We start from the raw sequence: 18,182 nt of genomic DNA on the forward strand, positions 1-18,182 counted from the left end.
GTGGGGGGTGGTTTGCAGGTCCCGTGGTCCCCAGCAGAAGGTGTCTGTACCCCTAAATCGAGGTCAGCTGGCTAGCCTAGCCAGGACAGGGCTGGACCAGAACTGACATGAGGTTACCTTAACCTCTGGTGTCCCTGAGCCAGTCTGGCGTGCCTCTTCTGTTCCGCAGAGCAGACCCCCAGCCTGGCACCGCTCTCCTGCTGACCCCCCACTCTTCTCTCTGCAGGCTCTGTATGGCTCCATCAAGAACGAGAAGCTGCAGTGGGCCATGTAAGTACCCCTGCAGGGGATGCTGCTGTATGGCACTGGGTGGGCAGTGAGTCCAGCCAGCCCCAGAGGCCACACAAGCCATGGTGCTGCAGGGCAGGTGCCCCTGTGAGGATGAGAGCAGGAGAGGGAGCTTGGGCTGGGTTGGGCTGGGGTGCAGGCAGTGTACCCCTGGCTGCCCTCAGCACTGCCATGGGGGTCCCTTCTCCAGCATGCTGGGGGAAAGCCACCTGAGGCTGGTTTCTTGCAGCTTTGGCATGTGTTTGTGCCTTGGTGGCTGTGCCCAGGGTGGGAATAGACAGCCTCTGGAGGTGCTGTGGCTGTGCCAGGGCCCCACAGGGTGCCTGCACCCTCACCTACAGCTGCCATCTCCAGCAGCAGGAGCGGCAGCGCCTGTGCTGCAGGGATTAATCAGCCCGGTCCTACCCAGTGCTGAGCGATGCGCTCGACCGCTGCCATGGAGACGCCGGCAGATGCTGAGGGGTTTAATTAGCAGCGAGCGGCTGAGGGAGCAGGGAGGCAGCAGCTCTGGGTTCCCACATCTTCCTGCGGGCGGGGGGGAGCGGCACCAGTGCAGCCTGCCCATAGTGAGGGGCTGTGACCCGGTGGGAGCCCACACCTGCTCCTGCCCTTGGATGGTACTGCCCAATGCCTTCCCACCACAGTCCCCCTGCACCCCTTTGCCTCTGGCTCTGGGCCCTGTAGTCTGGCTGCCACCCTTAAAATGTGGGGACCAGAGCCTGCGTCTCTCCTCGTGGGGGCATTCCATTCTATACCCTCCTTCCTACCAGCTGGGGACCAGCAGTGAGCCTGTATGCCGTGGACTGGGGCGCTGTGGTAGTGCCAAGCCCTGGGGTACTGCTCCTCCATCGCTTCTGGCTCATCAGCCTGGCTGGCATCTGTCACACCCCTGCCCAAAAAAAGGCTCCTCAATCCCTGGGGCAGGCAGGGGTCCCACCCTGAATCAGCAGTAAAAGTCCAATGCCTTGTCGTTCAAGGAACCAGGCAGCACCTTGGCTGTCTAGAGAGACAGGGGCACATGGGCATGGCTAGGTTTGGGGTGCTCACCAGTGCTGATGGAAGACTGCTCATCCTGGCCTGCTGCTCCTGGCTTCCCTTTCAGAAGCCAGGCCTAAAAGTGGCACCAACCAGTGGGGAACTTGGTATTTGCTTTTCCCAGAAAGGTAACAAACTCTTTCCCCACCCAAATCTGATTGGCAGAGATGAGGAGGAGCTGAGAAAGTCCCTCTCAGAGCTGGCAGATCCCAACCCGAAGTCCATCAAGCGCATCAGCAGCTGCAGTAACCCCTTTCTGGACTTCTCCCAGGACTCCAGCATTGCCACTTACAAGCATGGGCTGTTAGTCCGCAAGATCCACGCTGATCCTGACTGCAAGAAAAGTAGGTGCCTGTGGAGGCCATGGGCAAGAGGGCACTAGTGAACTCCAGAAGTGAACAGGAAGCAGGGCAAGAGTCACTATGTGATGTCCAACTGTAGCATCATGCCAGCCTCCAGCATGAGTGCTGTGCCAGGCATAATTCAGCTCTCAGGCTGGGGAGCTGAAAGGCCTGTCCCTGCCCATCCACATGCACCATCAGGGCTTGGCAGATGCCGAGCAGGCAGGAAGTGAAGCCCCTGCCCACAGCACTGGGAAAGGGGCAGGCAGGGTGATGGGGTGGGGTCTCCTGTTGCACCCCTGCCACAGGATTGTGTGGATGAAGGAAGGTGTCCTGTGGTGTGATAGACAAGGCTCACAGCGGGCTGCAGCTGGTTGGGCACTGCCAGGCATGTTCACTGTATTCCCCATAAAATCCCTCCTAAGCCCTGGCCATCTAATGCTGCCTAGATCTGATTAGATGCAGCCGCCCTTCAAAGCCAGCATTACCTGGCAGGCAGCACCGCCTTGTCCCCATGCCCGAGCGTGGAGGCAGCGGTGAAGCCGAGCACAGGCAGCGAGGCGGGGAGCGCAGGGGGGAGCACAGGGGGAGCGCAGCACGGCGCTGGCCCCGGGAGGCGGCAGCGGCCCCCCTGCCAGCAGCACCATCTGCCAGCCACGCGGCCTGCATGGGCTCAGGTGCGCAGGGACGGTCCTGGCGTGCTGCCCGTCCCGGGGGTGGGGTGACGTGCGTTGTGGCAGGGCTGGCTGGAGGAGGGTGGAGGGGTGGCTTTTACCCCCGCTCGATTCTGAGGCTGATGTCTGAGCTGCTCTCTCCTCCTCGGCAGCACCCCGAGGGAAGCGCGGCTGGAAGCCCTTCCACGCCATCCTGAAGGGGATGATTCTCTACCTGCAGAAGGTAGGCAGCAGGGCCACCCACGTCCACACCAAGGAGAGGGATTGTCCCCAGTCCAGAGGGTGGGTCACAGCAGTCTCCACAGCAGTGAGAGAGGGGCTGCAACACACAGCACTGCAAAGCCTGGCTTAAGTAGACTCAGCACCCTGCATGCCTGAGCAGCTGCTTGGGGACCTGGTGGCATTCCTTTTTCCAGGGTGCTTGGGTACAGCCTGGGCAGTGAAAGGCACTACTAACTGAGAGCTCTGCATGCAGGGGGCCTGGCTGGGAAGAAGAGCATCAGGGTCTTTGCCCTGAGTGGGGCATTGGGCTGCACATCCAGTTCCCTGCAGGCACACACACAGGGAACTGGGGGCAGTGGGGAACAGCCCCTGTGCTGTTGCCAAGCCAATGCACCTAGGTTGTGCAGCCTCTCTCCAGGGGTGTAGCATGAGCTGGAAGCAGAGTCTGCAGGTGCCTGGTAGAGGGTAAGCTCCAAGCCCTGCCACAACCAGCACTAGTCTGCAGTTCCTGAAACCTCATAGAGCTGACTCATGGTGGGGTGCATTCCTGAGCTGGCTCTGAAACACCCCATGATTTGCAGGAGGAGTATAAGCCAGGGAAGGCGCTGGCAGAAGAAGAACTGAAGAATGCTATTAGCATCCACCATTCACTTGCCACGCGGGCATCTGACTACAGCAAGCGACCCAATGTCTTCTACCTCAGGACAGCTGACTGGAGGGTCTTCCTTTTCCAAGCACAGTGAGTCCTTCAGGATCCCTGGCTGGGCCCCATGCCAGGGCACAGGGACTCCCCTGACTTGAATGTAGGGTGGGATGGGGCTTAGGGCCACCTTGCTCTCTCCTGTCCTGGCCCTTTCTGGAAGGAGAGGGACCTGGTGTCAGTGCTGAGCTTTGCCCAGCTCCTCTTTTTCCTACCCTGCCGGGCTCAGGTTAGCTGTGGGTAGAGTCCCAGATGCCATGGCTGGCCAGGGCCAGGCCTGGGGGACTCAGACTTCGTCTGCAGAGCAGATCCCTCTGTCTTTGACACAGATAGCCCATCTGTATTTTGGCCTTTTTTCTCAGGAACCCTGAACAGATGCACTCGTGGATCACACGCATCAACGTGGTGGCAGCCATGTTCTCTGCACCCCCCTTCCCCGCAGCCATCGGCTCCCAGAAGAAGTTCAGCCGCCCGCTGCTGCCTAGCTCCTGCACCAGGCTGTCTCAGGTGGGCCACGGTGTGGGGGCAATGGTGAGCCTGGGACAAACCCCTGGATCTGCCAGTGGCACTTTCCCCTATAGAGGGATCGATGTGGTGCCATGCACCCAGCTGCCTCCCCAGCGAGGTAAAGGGCCAAGGGGGAGACAAAGAAAAGGGGTACTGAGATTGGGGGCAGACAGTGAGGTCTTGTTCCTGGCAGTGGGGCTGGACTCAGGTGATGGTCTGACCATGGATGAGAAAGTGGTTCCACATCATGACTTGCAAGGTCCTGCGAGGGACCTTGAAAGGCAACCAGCTGGGGGGATTAGCTGGCACTCATGCATACCAGGGCAGTTATTCATAGAGCAGAAAGGATTTAAAAAACCACCAGCCTAGTTTGAGAGGGATTAAATTTTTCTGCTTTAAGACTGCAGTCAGTCCTGCTATGAGGTGAGAGCAGATTCCCCCCAAAAGCCTGTGATTTTGTCTGCCATTTAAAAAAATAAAAATCAAACCTGGGAGCAGAAGCTGAGATCCTGGCTGCTCCTAGGAGGGGAAAAACCTGTTCTGTGCTCAGTCAGCTCACATTACCAGGGGGACAGAGCAGGGCACTGACATAGTGCCACCCTTTCCCAGGAGGAACAGGTGAAGAACCATGAGACCAAGTTCAAGACAATGTCAGCAGAGCTACTGGAGCATCGTTCCTCACTGCCTGAGAAGAAGGTGAAAGGCAAGGAGTACGAGGAGCTAAAGCAGAGGGAAGAGTACCTGGAATTTGAGGTGAGCTGGAAGATGCCCCCCTCTACCCTCAGGCCCTCTGCCCCTACCTGTTTGGCCATCCTCAGTGAGGGGCCCAACCCATCCCATCAGCTGAGTTACACTGCCACTGCCGTGGTCTAAGACCACAAGTATTCCTCTGCCCTGGGATGCTGGCTGGGTTGGAGGGACCATGAGCATCCCCCCCCTCCCGCCCCTGCAGGGATGCTGGCCATAGGACAGTACCCAGCTTGCCAACCTCTCTCTCTGCTGCACTGTGCTCCCCAGAAATCCCGCTATGGCACCTATGCCATGCTGCTGCGGGCCAAGCTGAAGGCTGGCTCTGAGGACCTGGCAGCATTTGAGTCCACCCTCTTGGACACAGCGGGTGGGGAGGACGATGGCCTGAAAAAGTCCCGCTCCAGCCCCTCGCTCAACGCAGAGCCCTCCAGCACAACCAAGGTGAAGCGCAACATCTCAGAGCGCGCTGGCCGCCAGCCCCCCGGCCACCCCCAGAAGTCGTAAGTGAGGGGCCTCAGCTGCCTGCACTGCAGCTCTGTTCCTGTCCCCCCAGCACGGGGGTGGAGGCCGTGTGCCTGCTGAGACCCTGCATGTGTCCGTCTGTCTGCGGCACGAGCTGGAGGGGGTGACAGCCCTTCTGCAGCCGTCAGCACCAGCCATGCAGAGCCATGGCCCCTCCGCTGGAGACAGTGGCAGAGCAGGACGGTCCCCAGTCCTTGCCTGCAGGAGCTGCCTGGCCCTATCAGACTTGTTCCTGCCCCTCCTTGTCCTGCACTTGGCTGCAGGACCTACTCTTGCTGCCCCAGGGAGAGGGAGCAACTGAAACCTACCCGCTGGGCTCAATTCTTCAATGGTTTAAAAAAAAAAAAAAAACAACCAAAAGACGCAGCAAAAAATAGCCAGCGGCCGCTTGTCCAGCTCCATCGTACCATGGGGGTAGATGGGAGGGGGCCAGCCCTAGACTGTCCCCTCTCCTGGGGCTGGTGGTCAGGGAAACTGGGGAAACAGCACCTGGTCCCCTCCCTGCCACCTCAATCACCTCTGCACCCTCCTCGCTTTCTTACAACTTTTGAACAGTTTTTGTGATACAGTTTTGCACTTTTTAGTACCAGATCGAGCTGACCACTAGGGAGGTTTTTTTGGGGGCTACTTTTGATGCTTTTTGGGAACTGTTTAAAAAAAAACAAAACCACAAACCCAGCCATATCTTGTAAGCACTGCACTCTGGGGGAAAGATTTTTAAAAGGACTCGGGAGATCCAGCTCCCCACACCCCCACCCTGCAGCAAGCTGAGCGTGGGCTACTGTGTGTACTGCTGCTGCCTGCTCCCCAGCTCCACTTCAGCACCAGCAACCCTTCGGGGAGACAGCCCTGTGGCTGCCAGCACCAAGGAGGCAGCCTTGGGATGGCAACACCCATTGCTGCACGTGTGGCTGCATGGGAGGCTGATGCACCGGTGCTTCATGACCCTCATTTTCCACCCCCACTGCTGGCAGCCTGGACTGGCCCTGTTTGCAGCACCTGGGTGTGAGCGTCGTACCCAGGGCATGGTGGGCAGCAGTGCGCAAGTACTCCCCATAAGGCGGTGAGCCCTGGAGCCAGGGCTGGTATGGGGCTCCCCCTGCCCTATGGCTCCAGCACAGGCTGGAGCCAGCTTTTCTTTCCACACCTCTTTTACAACACATGCCTGGGGCCGTGGAAGCTGCCAGCAAAGCCTGGTCTGCAGTGCTGCAGTCCCCTTGCTGCAGCAGCAGTGGTGCAGCCCCTTCCTCAGCCACAGGCGCCCTCCTTGCCAAGGTGAGGGGCAAGCTGGGGCAGCCCCCACCACTCCAGAGTGGGCTGACAGATGCTTGTCCAGAGCAAGGGGCAAGTGATGGAGCACGGCTGCAGGATCGTCCAGAACGGGATCCGGGCACAGTGAAGGGCTGTGACCAGGGGCTGGCACACACGCAGTTCTCAGCCGCCTGGGACCTGGCTGGTTTCAGCACTGACTTTGCGAATGTGTCAAAACTTTTTATTCTGCTCTTTTGAGTCTATTGCAAAAAAAAAAAAAAAAAAAAAACAAACCCACCCTTGCCCCAGGTGGCTTGGGGGGTGGGGGGGAAAACAAACCTTTGTACAGCTTCTTCTCTCAGTTACTGAAGTAAAACTCGCTCTTCACTTCTTGGGTGCGCTGTGGTTTCTTCCCCATGGTTGGGGACAGCCCTGGCACAGAGGGATGCTGAGGAGGGGCTGGCAGCAGTCTCCTTGGTGCCAGACTTCCAGACCCAGGAAGGGTTCAGGGGGGTTAATGCCCACCAGCTCACGGCTGGGGCTGGAGAGAGGGAGGGCAAAGACTAATGGAACCTGTGTCCTTTTATTCAGAAGAGGGACCATTAAATAAAAGCAGAGACGGGCAGGAGCCAGCTGCATCCCATCCCCCTGAGTCCAGGCAGCCGGACCCCAAGTCCAGAAGGCACTTGTGTGGGCAAGGCAGAGGGCAGTGCAGCTCCCTGTGTGGTCACAGGGGCTGCTGGCTGGCTCCTCAGTGCACCTGTGGCTGCTGGCTGGGGGGCAGCTCACCCCCCGGCTTCAGGGCCAGTGTGGGCGCCTGCTCCTCCTCCACCGACTCACTGCCGTAGGCACTGTCTTCCTTCAGCTCTGCAAAGCAATCCCCGGGTGTTCTTAGCGATGGGGCAACACGGGGGCAGCAGAGACACTCCCTGCCCCCCAGCCCCAGCCCTCACTCTGTACCTGTGCTTTGCAGCTTCTCCAGCACCTCGGTTTTGTGGAGTATCCTCACAGCGTTGTGGAGCCCCATAGAGTCCAGTGCCTCCAGCAATCCCCCCAGGCTGCCACCGGCCAGCTGTGGAGAGAGGGCATTGAGCAGGGCTTGTCACCAGACAGGCAGGGGAGACAGGGGCACCCCAGCCAGGCACTGACCTCGTAACTGCGCAGGAGGCTGACACTGGGCGAGGGGGTGTCCTTGTAGGTCTCCACGAGGCTGCAGAGCCCCAGGCGCTTGGCCAGCTCGATCCAGTCTGACCCACTGCAGTCCTGGTTCAGCAGTTGCTCCAGTCCCTTCAGCGCCTCATTGTCCAGCGACAGGACCTTCCCTGTGTGAGAGAGGTGCCCCCATCACAGGCCGCCCATCCTTGCTGCCAGGAGGGTGTCACCCTGCCTGGGTATGGTGCTTTTAAGCAGGGGGGAAAGGGGCTGCTCACCTGGCTGGGGGGCAGTGGGCAGTTCTGCCTCCGGCCCCTGCTGGGAGGCCTGCAGCAGAATCTCCCGCACCTGCAGACAGACATGGATGTCAGCATCCTCCAAAGCACTGCTCAGATCCCCCATCACCTCTCACACCATGGGTCTCTACAGGACACGGAGGAGCACAGGCATCCTCAAGGAAGCATTTCCTGGAACTCCGCCCCATCCATGCTGTGGCCTGCACAGAAACACTCCCAGCGAGTCTGTCCCGCTGTGCCACACACCTTTTGGCTCCGAGTCAGGTCCAGGGACGTGTGGCAGCGGCGCTGCCTGTGCCCTGCCTGCCAGTGCCCCTGTGTGAGGAGCTTGGGGTTGGTGCTATGCTCTGCAGCTGGGGCTGGCGCTGGCTCCCCCAGATCCATGGCTAGCTCCTGCTCCTCAGGGTCAGTGTCTGTGTCGCTGCTGGCCTCCGATGAGGATAGGCTCATGGGCTCGTCATTCTCACACAAAACATCTGCCCCTGTCAGGAAAGGGTGGCATAAGCCTGGCCCAGGGGTCTGACCTTGTGCCTGCCACCACCTAGCACAGGCAGCCAGGGCTATGGGGAGGGAAGGGAAAGGAGGAAGGGCAGTGCCTTACCCGCTTTAAGGAGCAGTTTGGTGAGGGTGGGGGAGCCCAGGCCAGCAGCCAAGTGCAGGGGTGTGTTCCCAGAGAAAGTCCGGCTGTTGACGTCTGCTCCCAGCTAAGAAAGGTGTGAAGCCATGAGGATGGGCTGCCTGGGCACTGCTCCTCCTACACCGTCACCCCAAGGCCTCAGAGGAGCCCCCACTTCTGACAGGAGCCTCTAGGAGGCTGCTTGCCATCCCTGTCCCATAGCTACCCCTACACCAGCCACCCCATACCTTCTTCACCAGGTGGGTGGCCATGTTCAGGTTCTCCATCTCCACAGCCAGGTGCAGGGGGGTCCTCCCGCTTTGCCTCTCCACTGCATTCACATCTGCTCCCGTCCTGACCAGCAGGTCCAGGCAAGCCAAACTCTTTGCCTTCACAGCCAAATGCACAGGCAGGAGGCCTGCAAGATGGGGATAGGCTCAGCAGCCTTCTGGCCAAGCCCATGATGGTTAAGGGCCAAGCCCTTCTGGCCAGGCCCCAGGACCCACTGGGGTCCTGGCCATCGTCCCTGAGCCCCACTCACCATGGAAATTGGGCAGGCGGAGCAGATAAGGGGAAGCCGAGCCCAGGTGAGCCAGCAGTGTCCTCAGCATCTCTTCATCGCCAGCCTGGAGTGCCAGGTGCAGTAGAGAATTGCCATAGCGGTCCAACAAGGTTGGGTCAGCGCGGGCTTGCAGCAGGAGCTGGACCACTTGGGGCTGCTTGGTGATGACTGCCAGATGCAGCGGCGTCTGCGGGACAGCAGCACATCCTCAGCAGTGCTCACAAGAGAAGCCAAGCACTGCACCACCATTCTTTCCAGTAGCTGCAACTTGTTCAGATCTGCAGCCTCCCCTCAGCAGGAGCAGCTACAGGAGCCCCCAGGGCTGGAAAACAGGAGTGAGGAACTACTCCCAGGTAGAGGAGAACTGGCTGCTCTGAAAGACATGTACCTGTTGCAGGTTATTGGAGATGTTGATGATCTGCTGGCTGGGGATGCTAACAATTACATCGATCAGCTGCTTGATCACAGCTGTCTGTTCATGGATAATAGCGAGGTGCAAAGGCCTGTAGAGAGAGTGGAATGGCCCCTAGCTCAGCTCCATGCTTCTCCACATACTCCCTGCCACCCCCAGAGCCCCCATAATGGCTCCCATGCTCTCCCTTCAAACCCCTCGTGTGCTCACGTGTCTCCGTTCTCATCCTGTGATGCGGCCAGGTGCCTCTGGACTGCCAGCAGCATGCGGGGGTCGGCGGTGACCGAGTAGTCGAGCAGGGCATGGGCATTGCGACGGGCTAGTGCCAGCATCCACAGCTGGCACAGCTGGGCTGGGGGCAAAGCAGGATGTCACCTCCAGGAGCAGCAGCCTCATCCACCCTTCTGCATCCACCAGGTGTGGAGAGCAGCACACAACCCCAAAAGGTCCTAAATCCATGCCTCCTCTCCTGAGCGATGTCCCCCAGCCCTCCCTCAAGCTCAGCCCCTCCTACCGTGCTTTTGCAGCTCCTTGCAGTATGTGCTCTCTTCTGCAGGTGCCTGCCTGTCGCTCCCAGGCCCCTCTGCCTCGGGGCCCTTCATCTGCATACCCCCCTGGTAGCTCCCCACTGGGTGGGGGCCGGGTGAGTAGATGCTGTTGTAGGTCAGCCCAGGGGAGTATGGGAAGCTGAGGCTCCCACCTGCAGGGCAAGGCAGAGGATGGGTGAGCAGAAGGGAGCCTCAGCCACCTGAGCGAGGAGGGGGAAGAAGCAGCCCCACTCACCTCCTCCAGAGCCAAAGCCCCCGGCCCCCCCGCCGGCCCCCCCCATGTGCGAGCCACCGCCAAAGTGCTGAGGAAACTGAGGCAGGACTTTCTTGCGCTTCCTCTCCACTTCTTCCTTATCTGTGGGGAGAGAGGGGCAGCAGGGTGAGGGGCAGCCCCAGCAGCAGGGCCCATGCCAGCCTGCCTGGGGGGTGCTCACCTTCCACCACTGGGTAGTAGGTGAACTGCTTGGAGTCACTCACGTCCCCTCCCCGCTTCCGCTTCAGCTGCAGGAAGACGGTGACAGGACGGTCGATCTTGGGCTTGTGGTAGGGGGGTGTGCGGAAGACAATGGCGTACTGTAGGCAGGACATGATGGACATGAGGTCCTGATCATCCTGGAGCTGGGGCTACCTCAGCCCACAGGGCATCCATGTGCCTCGGAGCAGAGCAGGACACTCCCCACCTCCCCTGTACCTGCTTGTGCACATCCGTAGGAGAAAAGTCCCCGAAGGCCTGCCAGCCGTTCTCGTCATCCTCGTAGAAACGCACCTCAATGTCATCTGGGGAGAGAAGTGGCACTGGCACTGCCTCCTCATCCCAAAAAGGCTCCAGGGACACAGACCCCTGACCACCCAGGGGACCCAAATCTCTCCTGCCACAGCCCCCCCAGAAGGTTTAATCCGGAGAGAATGGCTTTTACCTTTCTGAACTTTATCACACAGCAAGTAGACTTCGTCTCCTCCCCGCACGGAGCCTGCTGTCTTATCCATCCGTGAGATCTTCAGGTTGGAAGCTCCAGGGGACTCTGCAGAGCAAGACGTGTTGGGAGACACTGTGCAGAAGTCCTTACCCCCGCCTGCCCCGTCCCTTTCTCAGAATGGCCCCATGCTCACTGCTGTCATGGATGGGGTCCGAAATGACAGGCTGGAGGGCCAGCGTGAAGTTCCCACTGCTGTCACGGAGGTAGGCAGTGAAGCGCAACCGCACAATGCTCAGGTCCATCACCTTCTTCAGCTCCTTCGCCTCCAGCTCGATCTCACGCAGCTCCGATTCTGCCAGGGTAGGGGGACAAACGTCAGGCTGTGTGGGGGACAGTGCTCCAGGTCCCCTTCCTACCCACCCCAGCCCCATGCTCAGCCCAGCCCCCAGCTGTCAGCCCATGGTGCCGAGGCCCACTGAGTCCCCAGGCTGCCCTCACCCGTCAGCAGATGGTTCCTGTTGCGCATCTTCTGCTGCTTCAGCTTTTCCTTCATGATCTCCATCATATTCTTTTTGGTGACATGGAGCACACCCAGGTTGCTGAACCTGAAGAAGAGGGAACCTGCCAGGAGCTGGGAGCATCAAGGCCAGGAGCAGCAAGCCCAAAGGGGCACATACTCCTGCAGCTGGGAAGGACCTGAGCACAGAGCAGTGCCACTCAGGCAGCAGGGATTCAGTGTGTGTGGGGCAGAAGAGGAGTAACCACAGCAGAGAGGAAAGGAGCCCCAGAAACTCTGGGCTCCCACAGGTGACAAATCTAAAGGGCTATCAAAGACAAGACCAGGAGGACTGAAGGTCAGAGGGATGCACAGCGGACTGAGCTGAGCCAGGGCTGGATATGTAAGAGCAATGGCAGCAGTTGCAGAATAACCCTGTGACTCAGGCTGGCTTCAAAAGTCATCCGCAAAGCTGGGGAGCTGCAACCTCAAGGACAGAAGCCCAAAATAAGCTGCATATGTCAAAACCCAGAGACAGGCAAAATGCTCAGAGGACAGAGCTGTAACCATGAACTTATCTAGACACACCCCTGACCCCAGCCAGCAAACACAACCCCAGGGTGCACTAACCCCTATCCTTCTCCCCATCTCAGAAGCTGCAGACAGCACCCACAGCCACTTCACATAGGCAAGAGGCCACCCTGTGTCCTCCTTGCACGTACTGAGCTGTCATGTCCTTGGGTCCCACAACCGTGACACAGTTGCCAGCCTCGTTGCACTGCTTGCCCACCAGGCTGTGGGCATGCACACGGGGAGGGTCACTGTGCGTCACCAGGTCTACCTCAATCCGGGCCATCCCTGTGTAGTTACAGATCTGCAGGGAGGAAGAAGATGGGGGTCAGGTACAATAAGCCAGGAGCCTGAAGGACTCTCTACAAATCCCTGTTGTCCCTCCCCATGGCTGCCACCTCTCCTCCCCTCCCTCCAGCACCAGGAGACACATAAAAGCTTATTATAAATTTCCTGTCCTTCCTTCGAGGCTCCCTCCTGATGCTCATGCATACTGGCTGAAGACACTGCTCCATCCCCTCCCCATAGCAGTGCTCACCTTGACAGTGGGATAGGTCTTGCGCCCCTTCTCACTGGATGCTCCTGGCAGCCCCCCATGGGAAGGGCCCTCGCAGCCATACCGAAACCGGAAACCCCGCTGTGGAGGCAAAGAGAGGTCAGCCAAGGGTGGCCAAAGCCTGATGCCATGACAGCAGGAGGTGACAGTTACACCTGTGTTTACCTGGGTGACATCCTTACCTGCTTTGGCTGCTCAATAATGACAAGGTAGGGACCTTCCACTGGAGGACAGAAAGGAGAGGTACCAATGAGAAACATGGGATAACCAAAGTGCATGTTCTCAGTGAGGATGCTGGAGATACAGGGACAGCACTGAAGGTGATGTGAGCCCTGTCTGTCCCATGGGGGTCCTCAGAGCCCCCAACCCCTGTGCTGTCACAGCTCAGCTGGGAACAGCAGTCAGAGCAGCAGGAAGAGGAGGGGAGGGCCAGAGGGTGCTCTGTCACTTGGGGAGCAGGGATGCTCAGGAGGTCACAGCCCAACCTGGCAGTCCCTGGTAGACTGAGCAGAAGAGCCAGATGGAACAAGCCCCATCCTGGTGGCACAGAGCAGGGATTCCCAGCCAACCCACAGTGGGGCCAGTAAGGACAAAGCCTGTGGTGCTTCTGGGAACTAAGAGGTGTGAGTCAACCTGCCGGGAAACTCCACTGCAGCTGGGGACCCCTGGAAGGGCACTGCCAGAGGGGCCCTTACCTGTCTCCATCAGGGGCTCCTTCTGCTCCATCATGTGGGAGCCAAAACTGAAGTCATCGTAGTCAATCCCATCCAGGCACTAGGTGATGGGAGGGAAGATGAGTGTGATGAGTGTGTTGGGGCTGGAATCCCCAACTATCCTGAGGGGGTGATGGCAGTCTGGCACGGACCCCCATCGGGCAGGCACAGATCCCCTGTCCCTCCCTGGGAAGAGAGGTGGGCAGGTGCAGACCCCTCAGTGCCCACCCTGGAGGCTGACACAGACCCTCCCACCTCCCACCCCGGAAGCAGGCACAGACCCCCACCTCCCACCCCACCCGTGGGGTCGGACACTGCTCCCTGCCCAGCTCCGGGGCGGGGACCAGGCAGCGACACCCCCCGGGCCGATCCGATCCGATCCGTACCGCACTCACGGGTTGGAACTGCTCGTCCATGTCGGCGCGGGGCCGGCCGCCGGCCTGCGGGGAGAGGGGGATTGAGCGGGGCTGCAGGAAGGCACCGCCGCTCCGGAAAGTCCCTAGAAACCCCGCCGAGCCGGGAAATGACGGGCCCGCGCGTCACCGGCCCGCCCCGCCCCGCCACGGCCGGGGCACGGCCCGAGCCGGCCCGGGGCACGGGACTGGGGACGCGGGACTGGGGACGCGGGGCTCGGCCCGGCACGGCTCGGAGCGGGGCTCTGCTCGGCCCGGCTGCTCCTGCGCCCGCCGGCGGCCGCTCGGGGTCATGGGGCGGGCTGTCCCCTCCTCGCCTGGGAATTTTGGACTCGGAGCCCCGGGCGGGCTGGAAATCCCGGAGCACTCCCGCTCGCCTCCCCCGGCCGTCCTCGCCCGGGCGCTGCCTGGCAGCTCCGTGGCGCCAGATGTACCGAATTTTCCCTCCGGGAGCAGGGAGGGATTTGCCCCGCACCGTCCCCGGCCGCCTGTCCCGCTACGGGCGCCAGTCCCCGCTGCGCTGGCATCAGCCCTTCCCCAGCAAGACCTGCAGTGCAGCACGGCTGAAACCACCCGCCCGCGCCATAAAGCCCCGCAGCAGCCCCTGGGTCCCCCAGGGTCCCTACCCCACATCATCCCACCCCGCACACGGATGCCGCTGTGGACTCAAACAAGGAGTCGCCCCTAAGTGCTGTCCCCAAGCCCACTGGCTCCCCCCTGGCCAGGGGAATCTCTCCAGGACTCTGCAGACCGAAGCAGAGTCTGCAGCCCCATGCCAGGCACCCAAAGGGGTGCTTTCCCTCTCCCCCATTTCAACTTACACAGCAGCCCCGGCATCCTTCCCGCGGAGGTGGCCTGAGAGAGGCATTCGCTATCCGTGTTCCCATTGCCTCCTTCCCACTGGCTTCAAAGTGGAAGCGGCAGCCCCAGACCTCCCTGTGGGAGCATCTCCCACCGCCCCAGCACTCAGCACTGGATGCTTCCCGCCGACCCCAGCAAGGCCCCGCCAGAGGCAGGGGGCCTTCCCTGCCGCCCACAACGCTCACATCCTTCTACTCACCGGGGAGGAAGAGGTTGGTCTCAGAAACCCGTCCAGCCCCAGCATCGCCACAGGGACTGTCAGTACCACAGACAGGAGTTCCGCTGGGGTCAAGGTCTGCCTGACCTCAGAAAACCACCGGCGACTTCTAGCAAAGGGGCAGGATCAGGGGAGAGCCTACGGGCACGCTCCACATTTCTTCTCACTAACCAATGAAAAGAAAAAAAAAAAAAAACCGTTTCTGACTCCACAGTGCCCTCATACCATGAATTTCTGAATCAGTGGTTGCTACAGGTCCCACTCAGGGGATTTTGAGTGTGTGGGAGAAGAGGGGAAGGAAGGGGATTGTTCAATTCGTGTGTGACTCATATTCTTCAGAAGCTGAACAGAGCCTTTTCAAGGACATTTTTCAGCCACTCAAGTCTTCCAAAGGGGCTGTCCTGTGACCCCAAGCCTGAGGTTTTTCCCGGTTAGCCTGCCCCTGAGCCCAGAGATACATCGCAGGCAGCCATGCAGCCTGGGATGTGGTGTCTGTGGGACCTGCAAGTGCAGGGGAGGGTGCAAGGAAGGTGGAGATCCAGCACTGCAAAATGAGGTGGGGACTTTCCTCCTGCCATTCTGCAGGGGCTTCCGAAGGCCTAGGAACATGGACACAAGCCCCTGCTGGCCTGTGGGAAGCAGCACACACTGCCTGCTGTTGGCATCCCACCGGTCATCCCACCTGGACAGCTTCAGCCTGCCACCAGCAGCCAGCCACCCTATCTGCTGGCACAGATTTTCCAGAGAAGTGAACAAAGGGACAAACATCCTTCTTCAGTGTGCTGGGAACAGCCACTTTGAACCCCACCCGCTGAGCCTGGTGGGGGAGCCTAGGCCTGAAGCTGCTGGGTAAGAACAGACTGTGCCCCTTGAATAGCACAGCTCCCCCTCTCCAGTGGCATCAGCTCCATCTCCTCTTGAGGGGTTTTCACAGCTCACTCACTGCTGCCTAGGACACCTCCACTTGTTGCAGCAAACAGCATGACTAGGGAATGTCATGGAGTCGTGCCTGCATCTCCCCATCCCACACAGCTCTGGTTCTCTCTGGAGGTTGCCGGCCATAGCCCTACACCCTTGTGCAGTGTGTGCTGGAGGAAGCCCACCTTGCTTGCTGAGCAGAGATGGTGTCACCACCTGCTTCTTTATTCCTAGAAAAGCAACCTCAGGCAACCTCAGACCTGCTCTCAAGGTAAATTCCTGCCTCCTGTGCCAAGCAGCATGCCTCTCTGGTCCCCAGGACTTTCTCTCCCCAGGGTTTCCCCCAGGAGTGTAGTACACGCAGCTTTTATCCCCCACACATCCCAGATGGGAACCCATCTCTCCTTCCTTCATCAGTAGCATTCCCTGCTCTGTGTTACCCAACACATCTGACTTGGATCATGGGCTTGAACTGCAGACCCTTTTTGCTTGGCTAATTCCTCCCCATCTTCACACATTCCTAGGGTTCAGGAAGGATTCTCTGGGCATTTTTGGGAATGGGGGAAAAGAGCAGCAACCCAGCTGCAAGGCACTGCCCGGAGCAGCACCAGCTCCCTGCCCCAGAGTGCAGCACTGCCAGACGGCACAGCCTCCCTGTGCCAGCCAGACTGCTTCAATTAAGGGGCAGCTTTTGGCAAGCAGTTCGAGTTAAAGCCATTCTTCCATGCCTGCAGCTCCTTGAACGTGACCTAGTAATGCAGGTGCTATTTTCTTTCCTCTCATGACAGTCGGCTGACTTGCAGAGCTGATGCCCTGCAGGCAGGAGGGAAACATACATCAGCCTATCTGAAGCAGAAGTGTTTAGTAGCCATGGGAAAGGGTGCTCCAGAAGTGAAGGAGGCAGCACAAGTGCACAAGTGCAGCCCTGATCTGAACTGCACTAGCCACTCAGCTGGCTGCTCCTCTAACATACTCTTCCCTTCACATTTTTATTTCCCTGAGGTCTGCTAACACCTGCGAACAACGACTCTAAATACTTGGCCTTGCTTTCTGCACTAATCCTGTGCTCTGCTCCATCCCTGGAGTCCCAACAGCTACTGGCAAGAGGCTGCTGGGTCTCTCTCATATCGTGTTCACAGTGACTCCTGGAAATCAAGTCCTTGACCAGCAAGTATGGCAGAGAGAAATCCCCTCTCCCTGAAAGCTGTCCAAGCTTTCCCCTTCTGAAAGCCTACCTTTGAGCACTGAAGCCATTTGTATATCTCTGCATAAAATGCCTTTACTCCCATTGTGGCTGTCAAGGTGGTTTTGGCAAACCCCAGCCACCCACTTATCTTCTGGTTTTCTCCTCTAAGGGCCTGTAAATTAGCTCCTTTGCTGTTGTGTTATGAACTATTAATCCAGCTGTATGCCCTCAGAGAACCCCTCCCAGCGTCAGCCCGGCGTTTGGTGTCTCTCTCCAGTTTCCACTCTGCCCACAGTGCCACTACCGTGTTGGTGCTCACGGCTCCATTTGGGCTAGAGCTTGCCGAGCCTGCAGGCACGGATCTGTTCCCCTCGGAGTGGGCAGCAAGCCAGCCCTGCCCCAGCGCAGACAGGGCTCAGCATGCAAGGAGAGCTGCAGGATGGGGCAGAACCCACTGGCAACATAGGAAATAAGGAACTTCCCCACCGGCAGGGAAAAGGGTATAAGCGCCAGCGCTGGGACCTACTGTCTCCTCTCCCCTCCAAGAGAGCAACTGTCTCTCCAGCCTGGATCTTCCCAACATCCCCTACCCCAGCTGGCCCCATGGCCGACCCAGAGGCAACCAGGGACCGGCATGGCTGCTGGAGCGAGAGGGAGCCCAGGACCCTTCCGCTGGGACGAGCAGCCCAGGCACAGGAGCTTTAAACCTCTGCACCGCTCAGCTCCCTTTCCCTGGGAACCGCTCTCCCGCCGGCGCGGACAGCCCTGCCCGCCCTGCCCGGGCGCATCCCCCCGGCACCCCCGAGGAACCCCACCCCGGCCCGGCCGCTTACCTTCATCCCAGCCTCAGGCCGGCCGCCGCGCCCCGGCCGCGGTGCCGGGAAAGTCCCGACCCGGCTCCGCCTCCCGGGGCTTCCCGGGCCCGGCTCCGCCCGGCGGAGACAGAGGGAGGGCGGGCCGGGGCACCCCTGAAGGGACGGGCAACTCCAGGCTGCTGCATCCCGGCGACACCGCCTATCCCCCACCTGCCCGGCACTCGGGCCAGGGAACCGAGCCCTGGGCTCCTGGCTGTCCCCCGAGGGGAGGACAGGACCCTTCACCCCATTCCCAAAGGCAGCTGCTACCCCGGCGGGGAAGGACCATGTGCCTCACCCATGGCTGATTTTCACTTTTATTATTGTAAATTCACTGTTGTCTTTATATATATACTTTTTAAAAAATATATTAGATACAAAAGTCAGAAATGCTCTTTGAACTACATATACTGGTGGATTTACAGGCCGGTTTGGAAAAGGTGGGCAAATAGGAACGCCCAACTCGATCAATGCGCACAGCAGCAGCAGCAGCAGCAGTAAATGCCCCTCTCCAGGAACAAGGGGATTTTATATATATGTATGTATATATATATATTTGTAGATCTATACATACACACACACACACACAGAGAGCACTCAGACCC

At 59.5% G+C, this 18,182-nt stretch overlaps 2 protein-coding genes across 6 annotated transcripts in view; one reads left to right on the plus strand and one right to left on the minus strand.

Moving 5' to 3' along the window:
- Positions 1-6,579, plus strand: part of PSD (pleckstrin and Sec7 domain containing) — a 45,579-nt gene extending 39,000 nt beyond the window's left edge. For all 3 annotated transcript variants that reach the window (XM_032115522.1, XM_032115521.1, XM_032115523.1), the window contains 7 exons: positions 227-270; positions 1,489-1,667; positions 2,491-2,561; positions 3,142-3,299; positions 3,623-3,767; positions 4,377-4,520; positions 4,785-6,579. In XM_032115522.1, the coding sequence (XP_031971413.1) occupies positions 227-270; positions 1,489-1,667; positions 2,491-2,561; positions 3,142-3,299; positions 3,623-3,767; positions 4,377-4,520; positions 4,785-5,021 (978 nt within the window). In that variant the 3' untranslated portion in view covers positions 5,022-6,579. The remainder of the gene's footprint in view (positions 1-226; positions 271-1,488; positions 1,668-2,490; positions 2,562-3,141; positions 3,300-3,622; positions 3,768-4,376; positions 4,521-4,784) is intronic.
- NFKB2 (nuclear factor kappa B subunit 2) lies at positions 6,558-17,658 on the minus strand. 3 transcript variants are annotated; one of them, XM_032115524.1, is made up of 24 exons: positions 17,557-17,657; positions 14,602-14,785; positions 13,515-13,568; positions 13,111-13,189; positions 12,598-12,638; positions 12,398-12,496; positions 12,012-12,163; positions 11,292-11,398; positions 10,987-11,145; positions 10,794-10,898; positions 10,568-10,653; positions 10,311-10,449; positions 10,112-10,231; positions 9,843-10,028; positions 9,539-9,680; positions 9,305-9,419; positions 8,896-9,103; positions 8,603-8,772; positions 8,340-8,442; positions 7,985-8,220; positions 7,721-7,790; positions 7,440-7,612; positions 7,251-7,362; positions 6,558-7,157 (listed from the first exon to the last, which is right to left on the minus strand). In XM_032115524.1, the coding sequence occupies exons 2-24, from the start codon at positions 14,644-14,646 to the stop codon at positions 7,042-7,044; spliced, it is 2,817 nt and encodes a 938-aa protein (XP_031971415.1). In that variant the 5' UTR covers positions 14,647-14,785; positions 17,557-17,657; the 3' UTR covers positions 6,558-7,041. The 3 variants fall into 3 exon arrangements, with proteins under 3 accessions (XP_031971415.1, XP_031971417.1, XP_031971416.1); XM_032115525.1 differs by having other exon boundaries at positions 7,042-7,157; positions 13,524-13,568; positions 17,557-17,658; XM_032115526.1 differs by lacking the exon at positions 13,515-13,568.
- Positions 17,659-18,182: the final 524 nt, after the last annotated feature.

Source organism: Corvus moneduloides, chromosome 8 (assembly GCF_009650955.1).
Source record: "Corvus moneduloides isolate bCorMon1 chromosome 8, bCorMon1.pri, whole genome shotgun sequence".
Classification (NCBI taxonomy): domain Eukaryota; kingdom Metazoa; phylum Chordata; class Aves; order Passeriformes; family Corvidae; genus Corvus; species Corvus moneduloides.

Coding starts and splice junctions, on each gene's coding strand:
- NFKB2 (XM_032115524.1), bottom strand. CDS start 14,646: ATGCTGGGGCTGGACGGGTTTCTGAGACCAACCTCTTCCTCCCCG. Junction 10,029..10,111: donor GGGCTTTGGCTCTGGAGGAG/GTGAGTGGGGCT, acceptor CTTGCCCTGCAG/GTGGGAGCCTCAGCTTCCCA. Junction 9,420..9,538: donor CAGGATGAGAACGGAGACAC/GTGAGCACACGA, acceptor CTCTCTCTACAG/GCCTTTGCACCTCGCTATTA.